Source organism: Pocillopora damicornis, chromosome 4, assembly GCF_964200805.1.
Source record: "Pocillopora damicornis chromosome 4, jaPocDami1.2, whole genome shotgun sequence".
NCBI classification, from domain to species: domain Eukaryota; kingdom Metazoa; phylum Cnidaria; class Anthozoa; order Scleractinia; family Pocilloporidae; genus Pocillopora; species Pocillopora damicornis.
The window spans coordinates 29796302-29817936 of NC_142673.1; the positions used below are offsets into that span (position 1 = coordinate 29796302).

The 21635-nt window shown below is 37.0% G+C and overlaps 1 protein-coding gene across 1 annotated transcript; it reads right to left on the reverse strand.

Moving 5' to 3' along the window:
* Positions 1–3011: 3011 nt before the first annotated feature.
* LOC113683155 (uncharacterized) lies at positions 3012–21173 on the reverse strand. The gene is made up of 10 exons (XM_089204292.1): positions 21019–21173; positions 16298–17130; positions 15578–15599; positions 13593–14894; positions 12318–12797; positions 10645–10696; positions 8953–9065; positions 5768–5818; positions 4562–4693; positions 3012–3614 (listed from the first exon to the last, which is right to left on the reverse strand). Exons 1-10 carry the CDS (start codon positions 21089–21091, stop codon positions 3157–3159), a joined length of 3516 nt encoding a protein of 1171 aa, XP_089060418.1. The 5' UTR covers positions 21092–21173; the 3' UTR covers positions 3012–3156.
* Between the last annotated feature and the right edge of the window lie 462 nt (positions 21174–21635).

The window sequence follows — 21635 nt, forward strand, 5'->3', positions numbered from 1 at the left end:
CTGGAAACTGAGACCAGACAGTATACTAGGTTCAGGGTTATCCCTTATTGCTCGAGGCGATCCAGAAAAGCACGTAACCTCTCGTTACCTCTCTACAAGGACGTCATCGAAGAGGAATTTCACATCATACAGGCAGGCCCTCGATACTTGCATCATCTGCTTCCTTCCGATAGCCGATTGAAAATAAATTTACAAAAGGGGGTGATAAGTGTTGACAGCCTTCGGCTGTGTGGATCTAGGCGTACTTGATGGAATCCAGAGTAAGTATATTGCGCTTACCTCCGTAGTTCAAGCGTGCTTTCCATGGTTGATATTTGATGCAGCTCTCTTTCAATAGCTTGGTTCAACTTTGTCAAATCTACACTCATTCAAATGTCTCCGTTTGGTTTGGCAACAACACAAATTGGTGATAACTGTTCAGTTGGTTCCTCAACATGCTCTTTGGCAACAAGGAGTGCCAAACATGTGATCTCCTTCTCTACCATCCCGAGAAAAGGCTAATGAAATTGTCGAGACGATGTGAGGCAAAAATCGTTTCAGCTCTTATGGTGTATGTTCTAGGAAATTAATGAATGAGGCCTAAACTGTGGATGTCAGGAATACCATGGAGTAGTTCAGGGGTCCCTCTGACAACATGCATTTTTCCTTTGACGTGGGTGTGCCTATGACTTGAGGTCTTATCAACACAGCCAACTACGTAAAGTTTTGTATCTCCAGCCCCAAGTAGTTCTGTATCAGGAACTGATAGCTTGTGCGATGTATATATCGTCGAAGACTCTATTGCATCCAACTCTTGCACACCGCGTGTGTGCACTCTGTCTGTATTTGCATAATGTGCCTGCTTACTCAAATATGCGTACACAAGGTATAACTTACAATAGGTGCTAATTATAACCCGCTAATATGTTACATCCCCTTCTCTTAAAATTATGTTAATTAAAACGGAAACAAGCAAAAACAAAAACACATATATTCGAGCCAATGTCTAAGGTATAAATATCTTGTATACATGAGGATTGTTAGGTTATACTTCCTTATACTTCATTGAGGAATGCAACTCGACAAGTTGTTTGCTAGGTTGTTGGAAGTATTGTTTGGTCTAAGATGGATCTTATTTCTTCGTAACTGCGTACCAGTTTCAGTTTCTATAATATATGAGCGGGGCGTATCTCCCTGATCTACGACTCTACCAGGATTCCACGGCTTTCTCTCGGGATCTTGTACATAGATGGCTTGGTTCCCGTGTAGTTCAGGGAGTTCCTTAGTGTACCTGTCGTAATTGTAGCACTAGTTATCTTGTCTCGCTTTGAGCCAATTTCTAACTTCTTGGTTCTGTTTCTTCTTTGAAGTCTTCCATTTTAGCTGGGGTGATTCTAATTAGGTGGTGAATTTTCACATCCATGTCTGGTACTTCAAATTCATCCAACGGTGAAAGGCGTGACAGGGTGTCAGCTGTGACCATTTCTCTTCCTGGAAGATATTTAGTATCGTAGTCATAGGGTTGTAGACGCCACATCATTCTTTGAAGACGTGGAGGTGCTTGCAGAGGGTAAGTGCTTTCGATGCAAAGGCTATTGGCTTTTTGTTTTGGAACAGAGCTGCGCCCAAGCCCTTAATTGATGCGTCAACGTGAAGGGCAACTGGTTCGTTTCTGTCATTGTACGTCAGGATCGTTGTGATACATATCAATGACTTCACTTTCTCTTTGATGGTTGTCATCCCTAAAAAAGTGTGAAGCTCCTTCTTGTCTTTGGGTGGTTCTAGATTTTCTATGGCTCTGACTTTGTCTGGGCTGGGCTTGACACCGACTGGTGTGTAAAGCATATCAAAGAAATTACACTCCTTTGTTTTGATAACGCACTTCTTGTCATTGAGCTTGATGCCAGCTATTCTGGTACGTTCCATGGTATAATGTGGGTGTATGTCGTGCTCTTTGTCATTCTATCCGTAGACTGTAACGTCATCTGCAATGCCAATGGCTCCCTGGCAATCACGATATATCTCGTCAATCTTTAATTGAAAGATATCTTGGCTCATTCGTAAGCCAAACGACATCCTAAGGAAACGGTATCAACCAAATGGTGTATTAAAACTTGTTAGGTATGAAGACTCCTTATCTAATTTGACACTCTAATAGCCATTGCGAGCATCGAGCTTGCTAAAGAGCCTCGCTCCTGCTAATTTGGGTGTAATTTCCTTTAAAGTGGGTATAGGATGATGTTCTCTTTTGATCACCTTATTCAGGTCTTTAAGGTGAGACATAAACAAAGTCGCCCGTTTTTTTTTCTTCTAATAACCAGGGAGTTAACGTTTACATTGATAAGACACGCGATAGTAAGTTTCGCTGCAAGACGAGAGTCACGTTTCGTGCGAAACAAATGTTGTGTAACTGTTTACTTGCACATGTCATGCATTTGCTTATCGTTCTGCATACGTCCTTTTGCTCGCGGAAAATCCGTTCTCTTTCAGTGAGCCCTAATTGCCTTTAAGATTGATGTATTGAGAAACAGCGACGAGAATGGTTATGTTAAAAAACAAATTAACTTCGACAACAAGAAACTACATTAGGAAACCACAATGCTCTCCACCCCAAGCTAAAGTAACTTAGGTGAAATTCACATATCACGGCCAACGCCCCAATTTTCCCCTTCTGTCCCATTAATTTCTCTTGATGCAACTTTGATGGAATGCAGGCAAAATGTTTTCTCCACGGAAAACTTTTTCGCTCTCAGGACCCTTCCATCGCTTGATACGCAAAAGATTTGCAAATATTTGCGAACAAACTTTATAGCTGAAGATCTTGAGAAGGCAAATATTATATATGCTAGAGGCAAAATGAGTAATTTCGAATTTCGTGTCCTGAAACCAAAAGAAATTTAATCACAGTGGGATATCAGAACGGGGGAAAACGACTCCAGGGGGGAGCAACGGAAACTAGCAAAGAGCTCAGTCACAGTAATCAAGTCGGTTTCAGTTCTAAAGGACTAGATTAAAAATAACATAACCAGACATTGACAAATAAAAACAAAAAGGATTTTAATATCTATTTTAACGTAATGTAAAACACTATTAAATGAACATAGCTTTTTCTTTGAGAAAAACAAAAACCCCTAAGCAAAAATAATAAAAATTGTCAATACCTCAAGTATTTGAAATCTATTTTTTCAACCAGTCTTCAAGAATGGTTGCAACATCATCTCTATCCATATCATCCTCTCTAAGAAACTCTATGAGCTTCTCTACAGTTGCCTCACGTTTAACAGACCACTGGTCAAGAAGATCATGGGTAGGATTTGCTGACCGTTTTAAATTTTTTATGACATCTTGATCAATTCCCATTTTCTCTCCAAGTAAGCGATAATCTTTAAAATTATAATTATCTTCTACATTAAGTTTAAGGCAGATTTTACTCTTCACTTTAATTGGAATGTCTGCGACTTTAAAAGATCGCCCAGTGGCAGTCACTTTAGCCTGATCTGCATTTGAATCATTATCGTTGGCACTTTTTAGGTCTGCTGCGGCATTATCCATCTGATTCATTCCACTGCTCTCTTTGTTGATCTTCTTGTTAGCCTCAACGCCTGGCCTCTTATCCTCCACTATGCTACATTCATCTATAAACAGGAAAGAAATGAAGCTTGTCAGAACAGGTTGCCCTCTTTGTTGTTAATGGGGAAAAAAACATTCGTAACCACCACTAATGAACACAACCTTTTTTTTAGACTTGCTTAGGGGGGATATATAAACTTTAATTTAATATATACAGGCTCACACGAATACACACACAGACAACACCCACAAATTGTAATAACAATGAGTTAAACCTACATAGCTAGGGATATATTATTTAAACAATCAAACAATGGCCATTGAAAAGTGATTAGTATTAATTATAAAATTTGCACTTCGCGGAAAAAAAGCAAAATTGACATCGTAATTTACAGACTCGACACCTTACATTAAAAAGTTTAGTCTTCTTGCATCGCCGCTCGAAGACCATGTCTCATGTTACTAGCAGCAGAGGTAAGGAGGACATTACATTGAGCGGCATACTTTGGGCAATACAAGGAACAATGTTTCACTGATTCAGAGTCAACACCGCAGTCGCAAATAGGCGACGCAAAACTATGAATTTTGAGGACATTTTCCCCAAGACTAGAAAACCCAAGTCAAAGGTTGTTTTGATCAACAGATACACGCCTTGAAAAATAACAATCATGTGACCTACTGTAAGTATTTCTCCTGACCAAGTACAATTCTCCCATTTGATGTTGAAAACTAGATATGATACATAAATGTATTCAACTTAAGCATTTAGGATAGTGCTGCATAGGCCATATTGCTCTTGCAGCATTAGGAGAGGTAAACTTTAATTAATCATTCCTTCCTTTTCTCCAAAGTTGACATGATGTTTTTTGACACTTTCAGTAGGGAGGTATCCAAAGTTTTACGATATAAAGTCACGTAAAGAGCAGGTGTTGTTAGACGGTAATTCATTGGTTGACAACCTTGAGCTAATACATCATTAGATAGTGGTGGGTGTATTTTTCAAACATTTTACCTGGTTCACTTTTACTTAATAAAGAATTGCTGCCATTTGGAGGCATATCATCTTCTGATCCTCTTGCGCTTGTGCTTGTGCTGGGGAGACCATCCTGGACAGATCTCCCAGTCTTGTGGGTTGGACCACAAGCTGTCAAAACAGTCACATAAGAAAATGTATTTTTTTTCTCTACATCTAAAAAATTCCTCTTCATATCCTTTAGATTTGCTTTAAAACTAACTCAATCTTGAACCTCTCAAGCTGCTTTTCTATTTGTGGGGGTCGAAAAAGTAAGCAAGGAATTGTCTGATGTGGAAACAAAAACAAGCATAAAGACATCATCAGTGAGGAAGTTAAAATTTTTTTCTGGCTGCTGGGTTGATCAGTTCAAAGTTTAAGCTTATGGTGACAACACTGGGCTTAGCTGCAAAACATGGGCTGAATTTACTAGAAAACAGGGGAAACATGAGATCACATGGGCAGAAAGAAAGGGGAAGGAGTACTGAAAAAGACTTGTCTCATGAATGAAAATAAGCATTAAATTTCAGAGTTATTTTTCATCAGTTTGAGATCAGTTATGTCCATGTTTCTAGCAAATATGTGTTTGAATGTTGAAATCTCTTAAGTTGAATGTCACATTAACAGACTCAAGGTTTTTCCAAATAGTACTTGTGTAATATTTCATAAATAAGCAACAATCTTTTTTCAGGTTTAAAATCACCAGCCATTGGTGAGTGACTTTAGACCTGACTGGAATTTTACTGAAGGTCTTTCCGTTCCTGGAAAAGTGTGTCTAAACAGAACTCAAAACATTGATGATTTTTGAAATCAGCATACAAAAAAATGTTTCAAATTGTAAGGGACTGATATATTATGGTAGGCCTGAAGTTAAAACAAGTGAGATAGATTGTTAAGCTCAAGCCTGTTTTTCTTTTTCTTCTTTTTCACTTCTTTTATAATTTACCTAAGTTAAAAAAAAAAATCCCCACAGTCCCAGGAGTATATTAATCTTTTCAGTCTATTAGCCCTCTGGAAAAAATCAAGGTTTAGCTAAATGCCTGGGAGTAGAAGTCATAATTATAGTCATTATACTGACAGACTAAATACTTTTTCTTTTCCTAGGATAAAATAACACTTTAACTAATGGCCACAGTTTTCCTTCAAATAATATGCAACTTCCCTGATCTGAGACTGCATTACATTTATTTCACTCACACTCTTTACCTGAGTAGTGTGTTTGCGGTGAGTCACTCTTGTCAGGTCCAGTTGTATTACCTTGATACAAACAAATCAATTTCATCAGCACATGTGACCCACTACTCACATTGTTGGTTAAATGTTCAGAAAAGTTAAATAATAAATATACATTCATCAAAGAAGACTGAACACTGAATGAAGCTATAAAATCACTGTGAGACTTTAGGAGAAGGGCACACTTAACTCAAAATTGGACATTCTTCCCTTCCTACAAGGCTCCTAACATGTCACTAAACAAAACTTTTTCTCTGCATATACCCTTTGTCCAATACAATGTCAACATTTCCTGGAAACTAGCTATAAAAACCTCGCATCACCCTCAGTGAGTAATCTCAAGCCCAAAGCCATTTTGGATCTTAGCTAGAGGAGTTGTAACCAAGTTAAGTCTTAATCTTCTACAACACTTGTGAAGAGGAATACAATTTCAGAGCCAATATTAAGCTAAGTTGCCAAGTGGAACATACAAGTCAAAAATTAAAAAAAGTTTACATGTACATCTACATATAATAATATAATTATATACGTTGCAATTTGAAAACATATATGAAATATGTAAAATATATGTATACCTTTTCTTTTTTCATCATAGCATAGATAATGAATCACTGATCTTTAATCATTTCTTGTTAGAAATAACTAGACGAGTGAATGACATGGTGAACAATAAAGTAACTTTCTAGGCTTTGTCACATATTTAAATTAAAATAATGATAAATAGGTTGGTGATTGTTGGTGGATCAGTGGATTTGGTCTTACAAATCTTTTGCTTCAGGGATTTTGGCAAAGATTCTGACAAATTTGAAGTTACACAAAATAACTTGGATCATGCATCATCCTCCTCTAATTTTTGGAAGGCTTGTAAGTCTAGATCAATTGCTGTCCTGGGTAAGCTAGTATGGCATATCAGTTTTATGGTGGCATGGTTCAGTTCCTGTTTTGATCAATCCAGTTTATGGCTTACTTTCCCAAACCCCAGCAAAGAGAGAGGACTTGGTTTAAATCTTAACACTGTAGAGCATAAGAAAAACATGAATATACACTCATAACCAGTAACCTTACACCATGGAAAGTCTAGAAGTAGAGAGGATTTGGATTATATTCGAACAATGACAAAATTGGGTAATTTGACAATTCAGGAAGAGAAGCCGCTCGAGACAACTGACTGGTGTATCACAATTCATTCTACACAAACAGCCAATTAAACAGAACACTGATATCATGACAGAGCTCTTAAGGACTTGTGTCTGTGTTGTTCAAATAAAAATTAAGAGAAAAGTAGCCCCACACGGGATCAATTAGCAAACTAAGAGGAAAATGCAAAGAATTGTTCCCTTGTTGCACAGCTCAACCAAATGTTTGGCATGCAAGTACAATTTTTGGGGGTTAGTCACCTGTATGTTTACCTTACTTGCAGTTATTCACTGATCCGTACTTATCTCAGTGAAAGATTTGAAAATCATGTCTGTCAAATTGGACCAATCCTTAATACTTTAATCAGGACCTTAACACTGGACTTCCACCACATATCGATATCTGACTGAATTCAACTATGTAACCTTGCATTATTTGGTGTTTTCAGTGTCAAATGAGTGTTAGCTACAAATGATGTCTTGCTAAATTCTCTAAAAATTTTATAGTGTGACTTCAGAGGCAGTGTTGAAGTAAGCTGCCAACTGATCTAATGAATGAGATTGTAGAATATCCACTGGCAGTCAAAATGATTTGTTCATAACACTAGTTTATTGCTCAATAGTGATGAAGCATAGACTGTGGGGAATGTTCTAGAGGTAGAATTATGTATGCGATTGGCATAACTTACTTAAGTCCACAGCACTCTCCTCAGCATATAAATGTCTTCTATGACGTTAATTCAATAATAATAATATCACATTTTCGTCAGATTCTCTGGTTTCACATCAACCATATTAAATTCCTTCCTGTTACAAGCGAAGGTATCTGGGTGCCAGCAATCTTTAAAGTGCAAATTAGAATTGTTTTCAGATTTATATGTTTTATTTTGCCTTAAACCACCTTTATTAACCATAAATCTTTCATGAACATTCAAATGTCTGACAGCCAGGAGAGATCTAATGTTACAGGGAAAGGAGGGGCTGCATGGGGAATGGAATATATGAAAATTTTAGAATTACAAATGTAACTATTTAATAATAAGTTAAGACAAGTTTGAGTGAATAGCAAGAATTATCAACATAGTTTTAGAAAATCAAGGGCTAGGCCAGGATCACTGTTGATGACCGAGGCTGATAGTAAAAAACTTATTTTGTTCAATGTTCTTGAGGAATATTTTTATATTGTTGTTATTTATCTTTTAACTTTAAATTTCTTTGTTAAATCAATACTGACTGTACATTGACTATTCAGAGGGTTCGTTTTTGGTACAAGATTTAGCATTTATGGTCTCCACATATATAAATATTTTTTCTACAAATGACCATCTGATAATTCTTGATCAGTTCATTCTTTGAGGAGAGGTGCTACTACAAAGGAAAGCAGTGACGACCAGAGTGGTACAAATGGCCTGTCCATTAAATTTACCCATCTCTTTGTTATTAAAGTCTGCATTTTTTGTTATTGTGGAATGTGCCAACAACACAGAAGTTATCATTGCATATGAGGGTCTGATAACTGACCAAGCTAACTAACACATAGTCCTATTTAAGCAATTCCTTCTGTTATCACTGCAATTTCTAATAAAAATATATAGTCATCAAAAGAGAAGCTTGCAAATTATTCCAATACTTTGACACTTAACCAATCTTTGACATGAACACACTTAGATGGTCTTCTATAACTATGGTTAGTGCACTAAACTCTGTGACTGGTAAATTCATTTGTCAGTATACTTAATGCCAAAAACTGATGTAACATTACAACCAACTGTCTGATTACACGGGGTAATTTAGTATCATCAACTGAGTTGATAACGTAAATTAGCCACCGTAAAGAGTTTAAAAGCTGATGTTTCGAGTGTTAGCCCCTCGCCATTCGCTCTGACTACCTACATCTACCGATTGTAATAACCTCACGTGAAAACGCTGTTCGATTTTGGTAGCATAACGAACTCAAATGAAATTTGCTGAAAGTTATAGATTATCTCAACCGAATTCTAAGTACCATACAAATAGCCTCACCTCCTTTGGGATACGATGGTTGCTTCTTCTTTTTACCCAACTTTCTGAGGCTTTCCATAGGATTGCTCAATATTCTCCCAAAATTACCACAGATTCCTTTTGTTCCGAACTTCCTGAAAAAAGGGTCTCAGTCAAGCAGAGATCGAGCATGTGAATTTTACCGGAAGGTCTTTCCTAAGCGTAATATTTCCAACTGGAGGGAAACACAATGGCGCCAGTTCTAACGAGAATTTACATTGGATTAAATTCTTCCTTTTTGGCCAATAAGATCAATCGTTAATTCTTGCTTCACTTCCTTGTGAATGTTGATTTGAGGCCCATTTCCAACCTTGATGCAACGCGCGTCGTGACCCAATTTCCTATAACACGAAATTCCCAGATCACTGAAAACCTTCAAAAATCATCTTTCTTAAGAGCCGTCCTGGACATATAGTCAACTGTTTTACGGTAAATACATTCGCCGTTCGTCATTTTACAGTTTCCTAACAGTATTTTGAATTTTGTCTGGAAGAATCCGAAGAAAATTTTGTTAAAGTGTCACGCTTGGATCTCTTCGTACTCTGTGAACAGAGTCGGCGAAAAGGACAACGTTCAATTTTTTTCACTTTCTGGAAGCGCTTGAGGATTCTAAATGAATATAAAATATTTCCAATAGAAATTGGTATTTTTCAAAAAAAAATATGGAAAAATATCACACTGCCGGACGTTTAGTTATTCGAAGACCGTGTCGGGTAGTGTCCGGTGAAAATTTTCTTAGTGTCATGCTAGGATCTCTCGCACTCTATGTACAAGGTCAGCGAAACGTTATTGTTAAAACTGTCTTTGTTTTGATGTTACTTTTCGACGTAAGAAAAGTATGTCGGACAAAAATATGTACCAAAAAATATTTTTTGCTAGCTCTAGCAATGACAAGGCATTGAGTTTAGATGATAAAACAAAGGATTATGTTGACAGAAGTTTATTCGTTACATGAGGTCACACAACTCGGGTATCATTTACGATGAAAATTTGCATATTTGAGCGGTCGAACGAAAAAAATCATTTCTCGAAAACTAAAATATATTTTCACAAAAAAACTACACCAAAATTATCAGGACATATTGGGCTACAAAATGTGAAAGTAAGACTGAAATCGAATTTTGGGCGACTTGCTACAAATTTGTGCGATGGATGCTGGCATCCTCTCTCGAGTATCAAGCGTTTGAATGGCTTCGTTCTCTGTATACAGGGTTAGCGAAAAACATCAAGTTCGAAATTTTAGGCTGCCTGGAAGCGCTTGAGGATTGTGAATAAAGGTAGAACATTTCAGTATAAACATTTTTTGGATTTCGAAGAGAAATAAGGAAAAATACCAGACTGCCGGACGTTTAATGATTTTAAGTTTAGTCACTTCATTGCAGGAACGTCAGCGACACTGACAGTTTGCGTTACAATTCTTATTTGCTGCTTTGCATGGACAACAACCTCGACCACTCTTTCGAGCGCAAGCTCCTCTCCACGGGCAGGAAACTTCAACTGACCCTTGGTCCTATTTAACAAGGATGGCAAACTTCAACTAAAAAAAATTGATAAGATAAAAAGATAAGTGCACTTAGCACGTGTTATAAAATGTGTTAAGTACAGAGGGCGTTCGACTGTTTGTGCCAAACATTCGCTGTTGGGTTCAGGTCTTAGTGTTCTACTTTAGTTAACCCTGAAAATCTCTTCAAAAATGGACGCTCTAGACGACTTGCAGGTTTGGAACCTGAGATTATTACGAGATTAAATGTACTTCAGAGGCCCAAACGGGTTCCATCTCTTTTTATTGTGTTTCATTCCAGTAGCACTGTTGTTCCCTTATCAGTTTTTAAACGAGGAAACACAGACTGCCAACCAAATCTGCCAATTCCTTTTCTTTTCAATTCCTTACGATGAGTACATTCATTCTTAAATTACATCAAATGAAGCTTTTGACTATGAAGATCATTGGAGTTCACTTTATTTACTTTTTTCAGTTCATAGGTCCTTATGAAATAGATGTGCTAGTAAAAGATTTCATCAATTTAACTGTAGCGCTTCCGGCGACCAAAAATCTAATCCATAAGATTTCAAGCGGTATCACTCCAAGAAGCGGTTAACGAGGTGTTTGGGGCTATTTACAGATCGAGATTGAAATGTAACAGACCAAAGTTGACCGTTTTACGCGAATCTTTAATCTTGCAAGCAATCCACAAACCACAAATCACGATCAATCTCACAACCAGTCAATCAATCGAACGATCGGTCGATCGTAAACTGAAACAATAATGCAACCAAGTTCTATCAATCTAAAGAAATGTTACGAAATACATAATCAAAATCGCGTGTAAAAGGCCGGGCCTTGACGCCGATAACGAGATTAAAATGATAATAACTAATACAAATAATCCAAAAAACTACGTTAAAGTACAAAAATTACAAGAATTTGGTGGCTGGTTAACAGCCTATCGTTTTCATCTAAATGGTGGGCGTTCACTTGTATCTGAAACAATTTTAGCCTTTAAATCTCGAATCAATTGAGAATACGTCATTACAACAAGATATCTGTTTGTATACTTTTGGCTAAAGCTGGGAAACTAAAATTAGAAAAAACAAAGTTACAAAGGTACTCACATATCGGTCCCGCTTTTGCCAAAGGTTTACAACAAAAAGGCGAAAGTTCATTAGGACTAATCAAAAGCTTGCTTACAAAGGTACTCACATATCGGTCCCACTTTTGCCAAAGGTTTACAACAAAAAGGCGAAAGTTCATTAGGACTAATCAAAAGCTTGCTTACAAAGGTACTCACATATCGGTCCCGCTTTTGCCAAAGGTTTACAACAAAAAGGCGAAAGTTCATTTGGACTAATCAAAAGCTTGCTTACAAAGGTACTCACATATCGGTCCCGCTTTTGCCAAAGGTTTACAACAAAAAGGCGAAAGTTCATTAGGACTAATCAAAAGCTTGCGAAGAACTGATTACAGGGACGCTAAACTCGCTTTTATATGCATGTGGTGACGCTGAAAGGTCCGATTACAAAGCAAATTGAAATATAAACAAACAGATAAACATTGTAACTATGATTGTATCTAGGATAATAGAAATAATTAAACTAATCAATTATCAATTAAATAAAAATGAGCCTTCTGGCTAGTGTCCTTAACATTAATCGACGACATCCTTGACCAGAGTCAAAAGAGAGGCTCTTAGTAGACATAAAAAACTTGAAAATTCTCCTCCAGGTCTACAAATTTCTTGCCATGCTGTACAAAACTTTTACTAATAAAACTAGATCAGCTTGCTCTTCCACAACAAGTACATTCAAATCTGACTAGAGGAGGAGCCGTATTCTACATGTTTACTAACAAGTATCATTTACCCAGTCTTCAAGCACCTTTGCCACATCCATTCTCTCCAGGTCCTCACCTGTCAACAGGTCAATCAAGTTTCCAACAGTAACTTCTCTCTTTGATGACCAGGTCTGCAGAACTGCATCAGCAGGATTTTCACCTTGAGCAATAATTCGTATCTCATCCCCGCTGAATCCAACTTTCTCAGCAAGCACCCTGAAGTCATTAAATTTCAGATCTCGCTCGGTGTTGAGCATTAGGCAAACTTTGCTGTACTCTTTAAGGGGTAGATTACCGACTCCAATGTTTCTACGTGATATGTCTCCACGTTTGTATGTACAAGGGAACTGGCTTGTCTCCGAAATACTCATCTTCTCAGTCTCATACTGATGATACTGACCTCCATCCACATCATCACGATTCAAATCCAGTGACTGCAGATCTCTTGTGGTCTCAGCAACATCAAACTGCCACTCAACAGCTTCCTTTCTGTGTTCTAAGAAATATGAAAAAGGTGATAATTTTACCTATTCATATTTACGCTATAATTATAAAAAGATTTGAATTAAAGAACTTCCGTTTAGCATCACTCAGCAGCTATCATGCAGTGAAGGAGTCTAATGAATGAACAGGAGTCAGCTTTCTAAGGTTGCAATCATTCACTGAATGGTCATTAGTTTCCTTTCTCTCTGCGACTTTACTCTGCTTTGAAAGTCAAGGATAACTATCATTCATTCTAACCAAAAAAAAAAATAAAATAAAATAAAGAGCCAAGTCATCCAACATGTGCCTGAACAGAAGGCCAAACTTCAGCTTACATGCATTTCAAAAATATTTTTCGTGGTAATTCAAATTTTTCTTGAATTCCCTACAAGAAAACCAAATGCAAATGCACCTCAGTGTGCCCTAAGGACATCTAAGGACATTTGCTGTTACCATCACCAGCAACTCTTTGTTCACAATTGTGACACTGCCTTCAGACTAACTCACGGTACTTGTCTTGGGATGTGTTAACCCTAAGCCCCTAAGAGTGATAAGCATCTTATTTCTCCCAACAGTATCACCCCTGAATCAAATATTAAGGTGATAAGAATAAAGGAAATAATTACAAGGTCAAGAAGCTCTTGATTATTAAGCAAATTCTCCTTGTTAGTGCTATAAGAAACATAGAAACAATTTTATAGAGACCTTAAAAACTGATGTTAGGGTGTAAAGAGTGAACGACAGGATACACTCATATTTAAACTTAAACTGTTCCTAATTAAATCAAAATTACAATAAACAAACTCACCAGATTTGTGTGGATTCATTGAAAACATTTTCTTAACAATTTCATCGCATTGCATCTTCCAGTTGAATTGCTGCATGTAATCCTTCCTTAGTTGTTCTGATTCCTCTCTTCGCACTTGCATTGCCTTTGCCCTGACGTTCTTTATTGCATCAGCCCAGGCCTGAGGGTCGTCGGAATTAATTACATGCTGTGCACCAGAGGGTAATTTCATCAACACCATGCCAAGACCACAGTTTCCGCTCACAAGAACAGGGAGGTCTGCTGAAATGGCACGCAAACCACTTATGCCAAAACCCTCTGTTCTTGATGGCTTGATGACCAGATCCACTTCACAAAGCAACCTTTTCCAAAAGTCTATGCTCCTTGAACTTTCCTTAAAGGTCAGTTGATGTTGATTGATTTCTAACCCAAGAAATTTCTTCTTCAGCTCATCTTCATTGTCCTTTGGCTGTCTGACAAATATAAGACGGTAGGATGAATCTTGTAACAGATTGATAGCTTTAGTGGCAATATCACATCCTTTGACCAAGAAATACTTGGATGAGGCACTGAGCAGCACACGGAAAATTTTACCTGAGCCTTTAATTTTACGGCGCTCAACAAGGAATTCTTCAAAAATTCCAGGATTCAAAGTAATCACACTTTCGTCTTTACCACTGAACAGCAGAGCAGATCTGTAAGCTTCTGTAACTTTTGGTCCAATTGCAATAACGAGGTCTGATTTCTCGCACAAGATTGTCTGAAGCTCATGTTCAGTTATTTGATCATTTGCAGCTGGGTCTGCAGATTTCTTGTCTAAAAATTTCTCTAGATCTTCACTGACAGTATGGACAACATTAACCCACTGGCACTTTTTGGTGTCCTTAATGATCTGTGCTTGTCGCCCTAGGTCACGCCCATAGGAGTGTATGATGAGAATGTCAATGTCAAGAGAGTCAGGTGGATAAGCTAGAAGCTCAACTGCTGAATAACCTGTGATATCTTTGGCATCAACCAACTCAATGTTTAATTTCCTGGCATGGTCTTTCTGCTTCGGGGTGTGCTTTGGTACAAACCCAGTGACTCTCACTTGAGGATTCTGAGCAAGTTCAAGAAGAAATTGTTCATTGACAGACTTGTCCCAACCCTCTGCATCTGTTGCAAGTGTAACGTTCAGTTTTGTGGGATCTTGTACTAGCGATCCTGAAAATGCAATTGAAAAGGCGAGTAAGTAAATCACATATGGCCCTGTCATACTTGTAATGGCAGTTATAGTTTCAGTGAAGCGTACACGATGTAAATAAAACGATTTTCTTAAACTTTATGGATTTGCACGTTGATAATTACGACACTCCCAAATCAGGTTTGACTATTTTCGGAGATCCTTGCATGTCAATCCTTCACAACAAAACGATTTTTCTCAAAGAAGAATTCAAAACAAACCTGAAATCAGTGTCAATGTAAGTGTGTAGACTCTCAAATAAGTTTAATTCGGTTCGCTGTACTTCCACAATAGTGGTGAAACGAAGATTCAATCGGATGATGGATCGGAACTTATCAAAGAACATGATTAACACTACGAATTAGGCAGTACTGCAAATTTTCATTTTGTCACTTTCACCATAAGAAAGCTATTCAAAGCAGATGGGTGTAAAAATCCTCAAATACGCTGTGGTAGGCATGTTCCATGTGAATTCACTTTGTAAATATGGAAATCAAGGACGGGTATAGCGGTACCCTCACTTCAGGGCAGTCCTCTTAAAAAATGGTGAGTAAGGATTTTGCTAAATTGCTTAGAATCCGTACCTAATGATGAACTCTAAAATATTGATATATGGCTAAAATGTAAGAAGCTTTCAGTTAATATAAAGAAAACTAACTACATCATTTTCAACCCCAGACAGAAGAAATTTAACTCCAGCATTTGTCTGTCCTTTAGAGGTAAACTCCTGCAACAGTCCAACGTAAATAAATTCCTTGCGGGAATTATTTGACGATCATCTCACCTGGAAACACCACAACAGCTATCTACATAAACAAATTGGAAAATCAATGGTGATTGTATTTCGGTCTTGCTTTTTCCTATCCTCAACAACCAAACTCACTGACTACACTTTAATTTATCATTATATCGTCTGCTGTAACTCCGCCTGGTCGTCCACATATGTATCTAACTAAAACAGAATTTCATTTTTTGCAAAAGCAAGCTGTGCGAACTATCACCAACTCAGATTATCGAGCCCATTCAACTCCTTTATTCCCAAAACTAGAAGTTTTTTAGATATTTTCTGATTCAGTAATTTGAAATCACCAAATTCATGTTTTGTTATAAAAATAAGCTATTGCCCCCATCGCTACTCAGTCTTTTTGTTACAAATAGCCAAATTCACCACTATGGTACAAGAACAGACTGTAATTATCGAACGCATTTGTGTTGTTAGTACAAATCTCAATTTGCAATTTTCTACCAAGGTCCTAAAATCTGGAACTCTCTTCCTGTTTCAGTCACTCGTTCGTCAAATCTTTTTAGCTTTAAGACGAAAATGCAAGAATTTTTTACTTGCTAGCACTTATTCTACGCGGGCCTCTTCGCCTTCTATAAATTATAAAACAAATTTTTGTACTGTTTAAAAGGCAAATACACGATAATGATGGTAATGAGGTAGGGTCACAAAAAAAAAGAAAAAAGAACATAAATTTACCCAAGTTAACAAAAAAACAATCTAATGGAAAAAATGATCAAAAAATCTGAAAATCACTGCCAAACAAAAGCTTTTTTCTTGAATAAACATTACATAAACTGTAGAAAAAATTTCTCTAGTTTTGAACTTAACTTTCCCTAAAGAACAAACCTCGCTAGCAGGAACTAGAGGAACAAAATGATTTAGCACCTTTTCATCTGAAGGCTCAGTTGATGTCCACATGATTACCAGTGGTTCCAACACAGCACAACGATCCCGAGGACGAATATCATTAAAAAACTCGTCAAGCCCTCTGATGCCTTCTGGAAAAATAATCTTTACTGGACGCCGAAAGACAGTTGGCAGCACCTGAAGATGCCAGTCTGATGCCCAGGCGGAATATTTACAAGTGTCACGTACCTCTTCTTCAAACTCCACTTCAAGAACCGATTTGTTCAATTCTCCTGAGCACTTGTCTCTTCCCTCGCGACTTGATTTACGTTGTATATATCGTTCTATAGCACGAATTCTTTCTTCAATATTGGGGACATTTAAATAATGTGATTTGTTACACGCAAGCTCCACTACTGTTCTCACTCGCATTTCTAGATGTTTACTTTCATCTCCAAAGGCTAATATTGATGCTGCTCGATACAAACAATTTCCATCCCCTTTGGTGCGAAGGGCAACATATTTACCATTCAATTTGCCAGTTGGTATAAGTTTCTGAGACTTTTCATCAATATCTGGGACAAAATTCCCTTTTTCCTTCAAAGTCAAAGAAGGAATTTCACGTTTTAACTGGTTTGCCCTGATACATAGGTCATCAAATCCAGCTCGAGATGCTTCCTGGAGATCCTTTAGATAAGCTTCATAATCTAAAAATAAAAGAATTTAAAAAACATACGATGATAACTTTGTTAAAAATTGGGGTAGAGGTGGAGGGAGACAGATCACATGTACTTATATCATTAGTTGGCCAAGTATTGACCAATATTATCCGTTGACATGTCTATTGAGGGTTGGTTGATGCCAAGTCCACATGTCAACCGATAGTTGGCTGACTTCCAGTCGCTATGTTATTCAAGTTGGTAGACTATCAGTCGCCACTATCAGTCGATACTTGATCAATATGTTGGTCAACTCTCGGCTGACACCTCAACCATTACATTGCAATTGACAGTTGGCAGCCTACTGGTGGACTTTCAGTGGTATATATGTATAGATTGTTTTGCTGGAATGGCAGCCATCTCCTGGTTCCTTCACCTTATCCACAGGATAAGGTGAAGGAAGGCAGTTATTCACTGATCCAATACTTATCTGAGTGAAAGATCTGAACATTGTGTCCTTTAAATTGGACTAATCCTTTATGCTTTTACCTGGGCCTTAAACCCTTTACACCCTAAGGTCAGTATGCATATTCTTCGTACTGTTCTCTGAAAAATTTTTCAAGGTGCTGACAAGGAGAATTTGTTTAACAATCAAGAGCTTCCTTGGTTGGTGATCATTTCTTTTATTCTCATAACCTTTGTGTGTGATTCAAGGGTGATATTGTAAGAAGAAATTAGATGATAGTCACTCTTAGGGGTTAAAGGGCTAATTCTGGACTTCCACCATTCCCAAATAACTGATAAAATTAAACTAAAGCATGTAACTTCGTGTCATTTGGTGTTTTCAGCACCAAATGAGTGCTAGCTACAAATGGCATTTTTGTAATCCTCTACGAATTTTATGGATTGACTTCTAAGGCAGTGTTGAGTTAAGCTGCCAACTGATCTAATGAACAAGATTGGGGAATTCCACCAGCAATCAAAATGATATGTTCATAACACTAGTTTATGACTCAGTAGCAATGAAGCATTGAATAACTTGAATTTTCCAGAGGCAGAAGTATGCGATTGTCATGACTAACTTGCGTCTAAAGTACTCCCTTCAGCATATTAATGTAGTTTCAAGTCAACCAAGTTCAATTCCTTCCTGTTGCGAGCAAAGGTGTCTGGGTGCCAGTAATCTTAAAAGTGCAAATTTTTAATTGTTTAATGATTCATATCTTTTATTTTGCCTTAAACCACCTTTATTAACCATTAATCTCTCATGAACGTTCAACTGTCTGACAGTCAGGAGAAATCTAATGTTACAGGGAAAGAAGGGGCTGCATGGGGAATGGAATATACAGAAATTTTAGAAGTACAATGAAATTATTTAATTATTAGTTAAGATAAGTTTGAGCTAGCTGAATAACAAGGATTATTAAGTTAGTTTTAGTTAATCAAGGGCTAGGTCCAAGATAACTGTTGATGACCAAAGCTGATAGCAAAAACTTGTTTTGTTTAATGTTTGTAAGGAATATTTTCATATTTTTACATCTCAATTTCTTTGTTCGATACTTTTTGTACCTTGACTACCAAGAGGGTTTGTTTTTGGGACAAGATTTAGCATTTATGTTCTCAACACTTTGTTTTGCAAATGATTGTCTCTGATAATTTTTGATCAGTTTATTCTTTGAGGAGAAGTGCAACTTCAAAGGAAAGCATTGATGATCAGAGTGGTACAAATGGCATGTCCACTAAGTTTATCATTCTCTTTGTTATTAACTTTTGCATTTTTTGTTATAGCGGAATGTGCCAACAACACAGAAGTTATCAGCCATTGCACTGATAAACAGCCATATTGGGACTTATATATAGCTTGTAGCTTAAGAGGAGAACAGCTTTACGATTTGATCAGCCATACATCCAGTAAAGAGACCTTCGTCCTTGCATGCGTTTGTGCATAGGGACCTACTGGGACACACAGACCTACACCAAATGCAGTCAAATACACTTGGAGTATAAATTACACATTTCTTACCTTATCTACAGTGGACCCTCCCAGACAGAATCTAAATTAAGTGATGCCACCCTTTTGCTCTATTATTTCCAGGAATGAAAGAGAAAAGGAAGCCAATGGAGGAAAGTTTTCTTTCTGTAGTTAATATTTTAGATCTTCAGGTTTCTTAATTCATCCATAGCAAATCAGAGTCTTCCAGTCATCTCATAGACAAATTTGTAAATTAACAAAAAAAAAAAGCTTAGTGTAAAGGAAGACACATGTTCGAACAAAATTTTTACAATGGAGCTTTAGTCAAGCCTTAAAATTGACCTGCATATGTTTTTTCTTCATCCGTCCCATCGCTGAATTTTAATCACTTCAAATCAGTACAAATAGTTGTGATACAACATAGTGGGATGCCCTCGCATTGCTGTAAGAATTTTTTAATTTGAAAGACAATAAAGTTAAATAGAAGAAACTTAATGCTGCTGATCTTAGAAGAGAGAGATGTGCTGATAATCATGTGATTTGTATGATGCAGAGTAAAGCAATAGACAGAGCATGGGAATATTTACAACATTAGACAATTGAAAATTTTGCTTACTGCCTTTTAAGTCAGCTGCTTTATTTTCTCTTTTTGCATAATTGGGAATTTTTGAGAATTCCTAGGAATTCCTAGGAATTCCCAGAAAACTGGGAATTCAGTTTGCAAGGGATATGAAGTGTCAGGTTTGAAACTCTATACAATGTCCAATTTACATTCAACTCAGTTGACAAAACCAAAATTATCTTGTTATATCCCCACATACATTTTGCCTCATTTTGTAGTTGGGTTATTTTTTTATAAAAAGAAATTATTAATCTCAATGCCACTGTACAGAGTGGTTTGTCTGACATTTATCCAAACTGATGCCATTACAAGATGATTACAGGTAGAAGTTTCCAGTTGATTATAAATGAATCATTTTCATTTAAAAAACTATTAGGCATGAATATGGTAAATAATTTGTAGTTTAAATGGCCATTTCAAGATTCCATCAGGTTTTAAAAACTTTACTCACTTATGGGGTTTTAACAGCAAAGAAAGTTAGTGACTTTTACATTCAGTTTTTATGAAGGTAAACTGTGACACACACTTGCACTGGCTTTCTTGTTCATTGTCATAAACTTAGTGTCACTGCTATCATGCAATACTTTCTCAATTATTTATCATCAAAGTTTTGGTGCATTAGCCACCTTTCAGTTCCCCTTCTTGTTTAGCCAAGGTTATATCAATAACCCCAAGAAAATCCAGCAGTGTGACACTTACCAGATTTAAAGTTGGGCTTCATCTAACTGTATTTATTTGAACTGACTTTAGTTGATTAAACTTTTGTTAATAGTCAATTGAGAGTCTGATAGCTGACCAAACTAACTAACATGTAGTCCTGTTTAAGCAGCTCCTTCTGTTACCATTACAATTTCTAAGAAGAGATATGTATTCATCAAAAGAAAAGCTTTTAATTCCAATCCATCTAGACACTAAATCATTTCAATCTTTGACATGAACACACTAAGAAGTTCTAGAAACAACTTCTTACATTTTGGAAAATACCTACCTTGGAATGCTATGCTATTACTACCGGTTATTGCACTAAACTCTGTGATTTGTAAGTTCATTTGAGTATACTCAATGCCAATACTGATGTAATTTTCTAATAACAGATGTCCCATTACAACCTTCTGATTACACGGGGTAATTTAGTATTGTCAACTGAGTTGATAACGTAAATTGGCCACCATAAAGAGTTTTAAAGCTGATGTTTCGAGTGCTAGCCCCTCGCCATTCGCTCTGACTGCCTACATCTACTGATCGTAACAACCTCACGTGAAAACGCTGTTCGATATTGGTACTTACTCAACTCAAATGAAATTTTTACCTCAACCGGATTCTTAGTACCATACTATAACCTCACCTCCTGTAGCATTCGATGGTTGCTTGTTCTTAGTTTTACCTAAATTTCTCAAGCTTCCCAAAGCATTTGCCATTATTCTACCAGAATTACTATGGACTTTCGTTCTGAACTTCCTGTAAAAAGGGTTCCAGTCGAGCAGACATTGGGTATGTTAATTTGATTAACAACTGTGGAGTTCTTAATCTCGAGCCCAGGGTCATTTCTGGGCATAATATTTTCCGTTAGACGGAAACATAACGAGTTCTAACAAGAATTCTTATAGGATGAAATTCTTGCTTTTTGGCCAACAAGATCAATCGTTATTCTTGCTTCACTTCCTTAAGAATTTTGATTAGTTTTAAGAGAATTCGGGTACCAAATTGTAGTTATCACAACTGACTGGAGCTGGCTGGAACCGAGTACCGATTTGTAAGTAATCAACGAAGTAACTAATGACTGGGTGTTAAGTCACGAGAGAAATCGTTGAGAATTTGGACACGTTATAAGGAATAGAATGGGGAACGAAATATGGTCGATTTGCAACGATAAATATTTCGAAATATGAATATTTTACACGTAAAATCAATAGAATTTGCTCACATCTTGTGTTTCCGTTGTGGTTTCCCGCGTTCTCTTCC

What these genes read in the sequence shown, in the direction of transcription:
- LOC113683155 (XM_089204292.1), bottom strand. Translation starts at nt 21,091, where the DNA reads ATGGCAAATGCTTTGGGAAGCTTGAGAAATTTAGGTAAAACTAAGAAC. An exon ending in AGCTGTTGTGGTGTTTCCAG is followed by an intron (nt 14,895 to 15,577) that starts GTGAGATGATCG and finishes GTGCAAATCCAT; the next exon opens with AAAGTTTAAGAAAATCGTTT. An exon ending in TTTTTGAAGAGATTTTCAGG is followed by an intron (nt 9,066 to 10,644) that starts GTTAACTAAAGT and finishes CCCTTTTTTCAG; the next exon opens with GAAGTTCGGAACAAAAGGAA.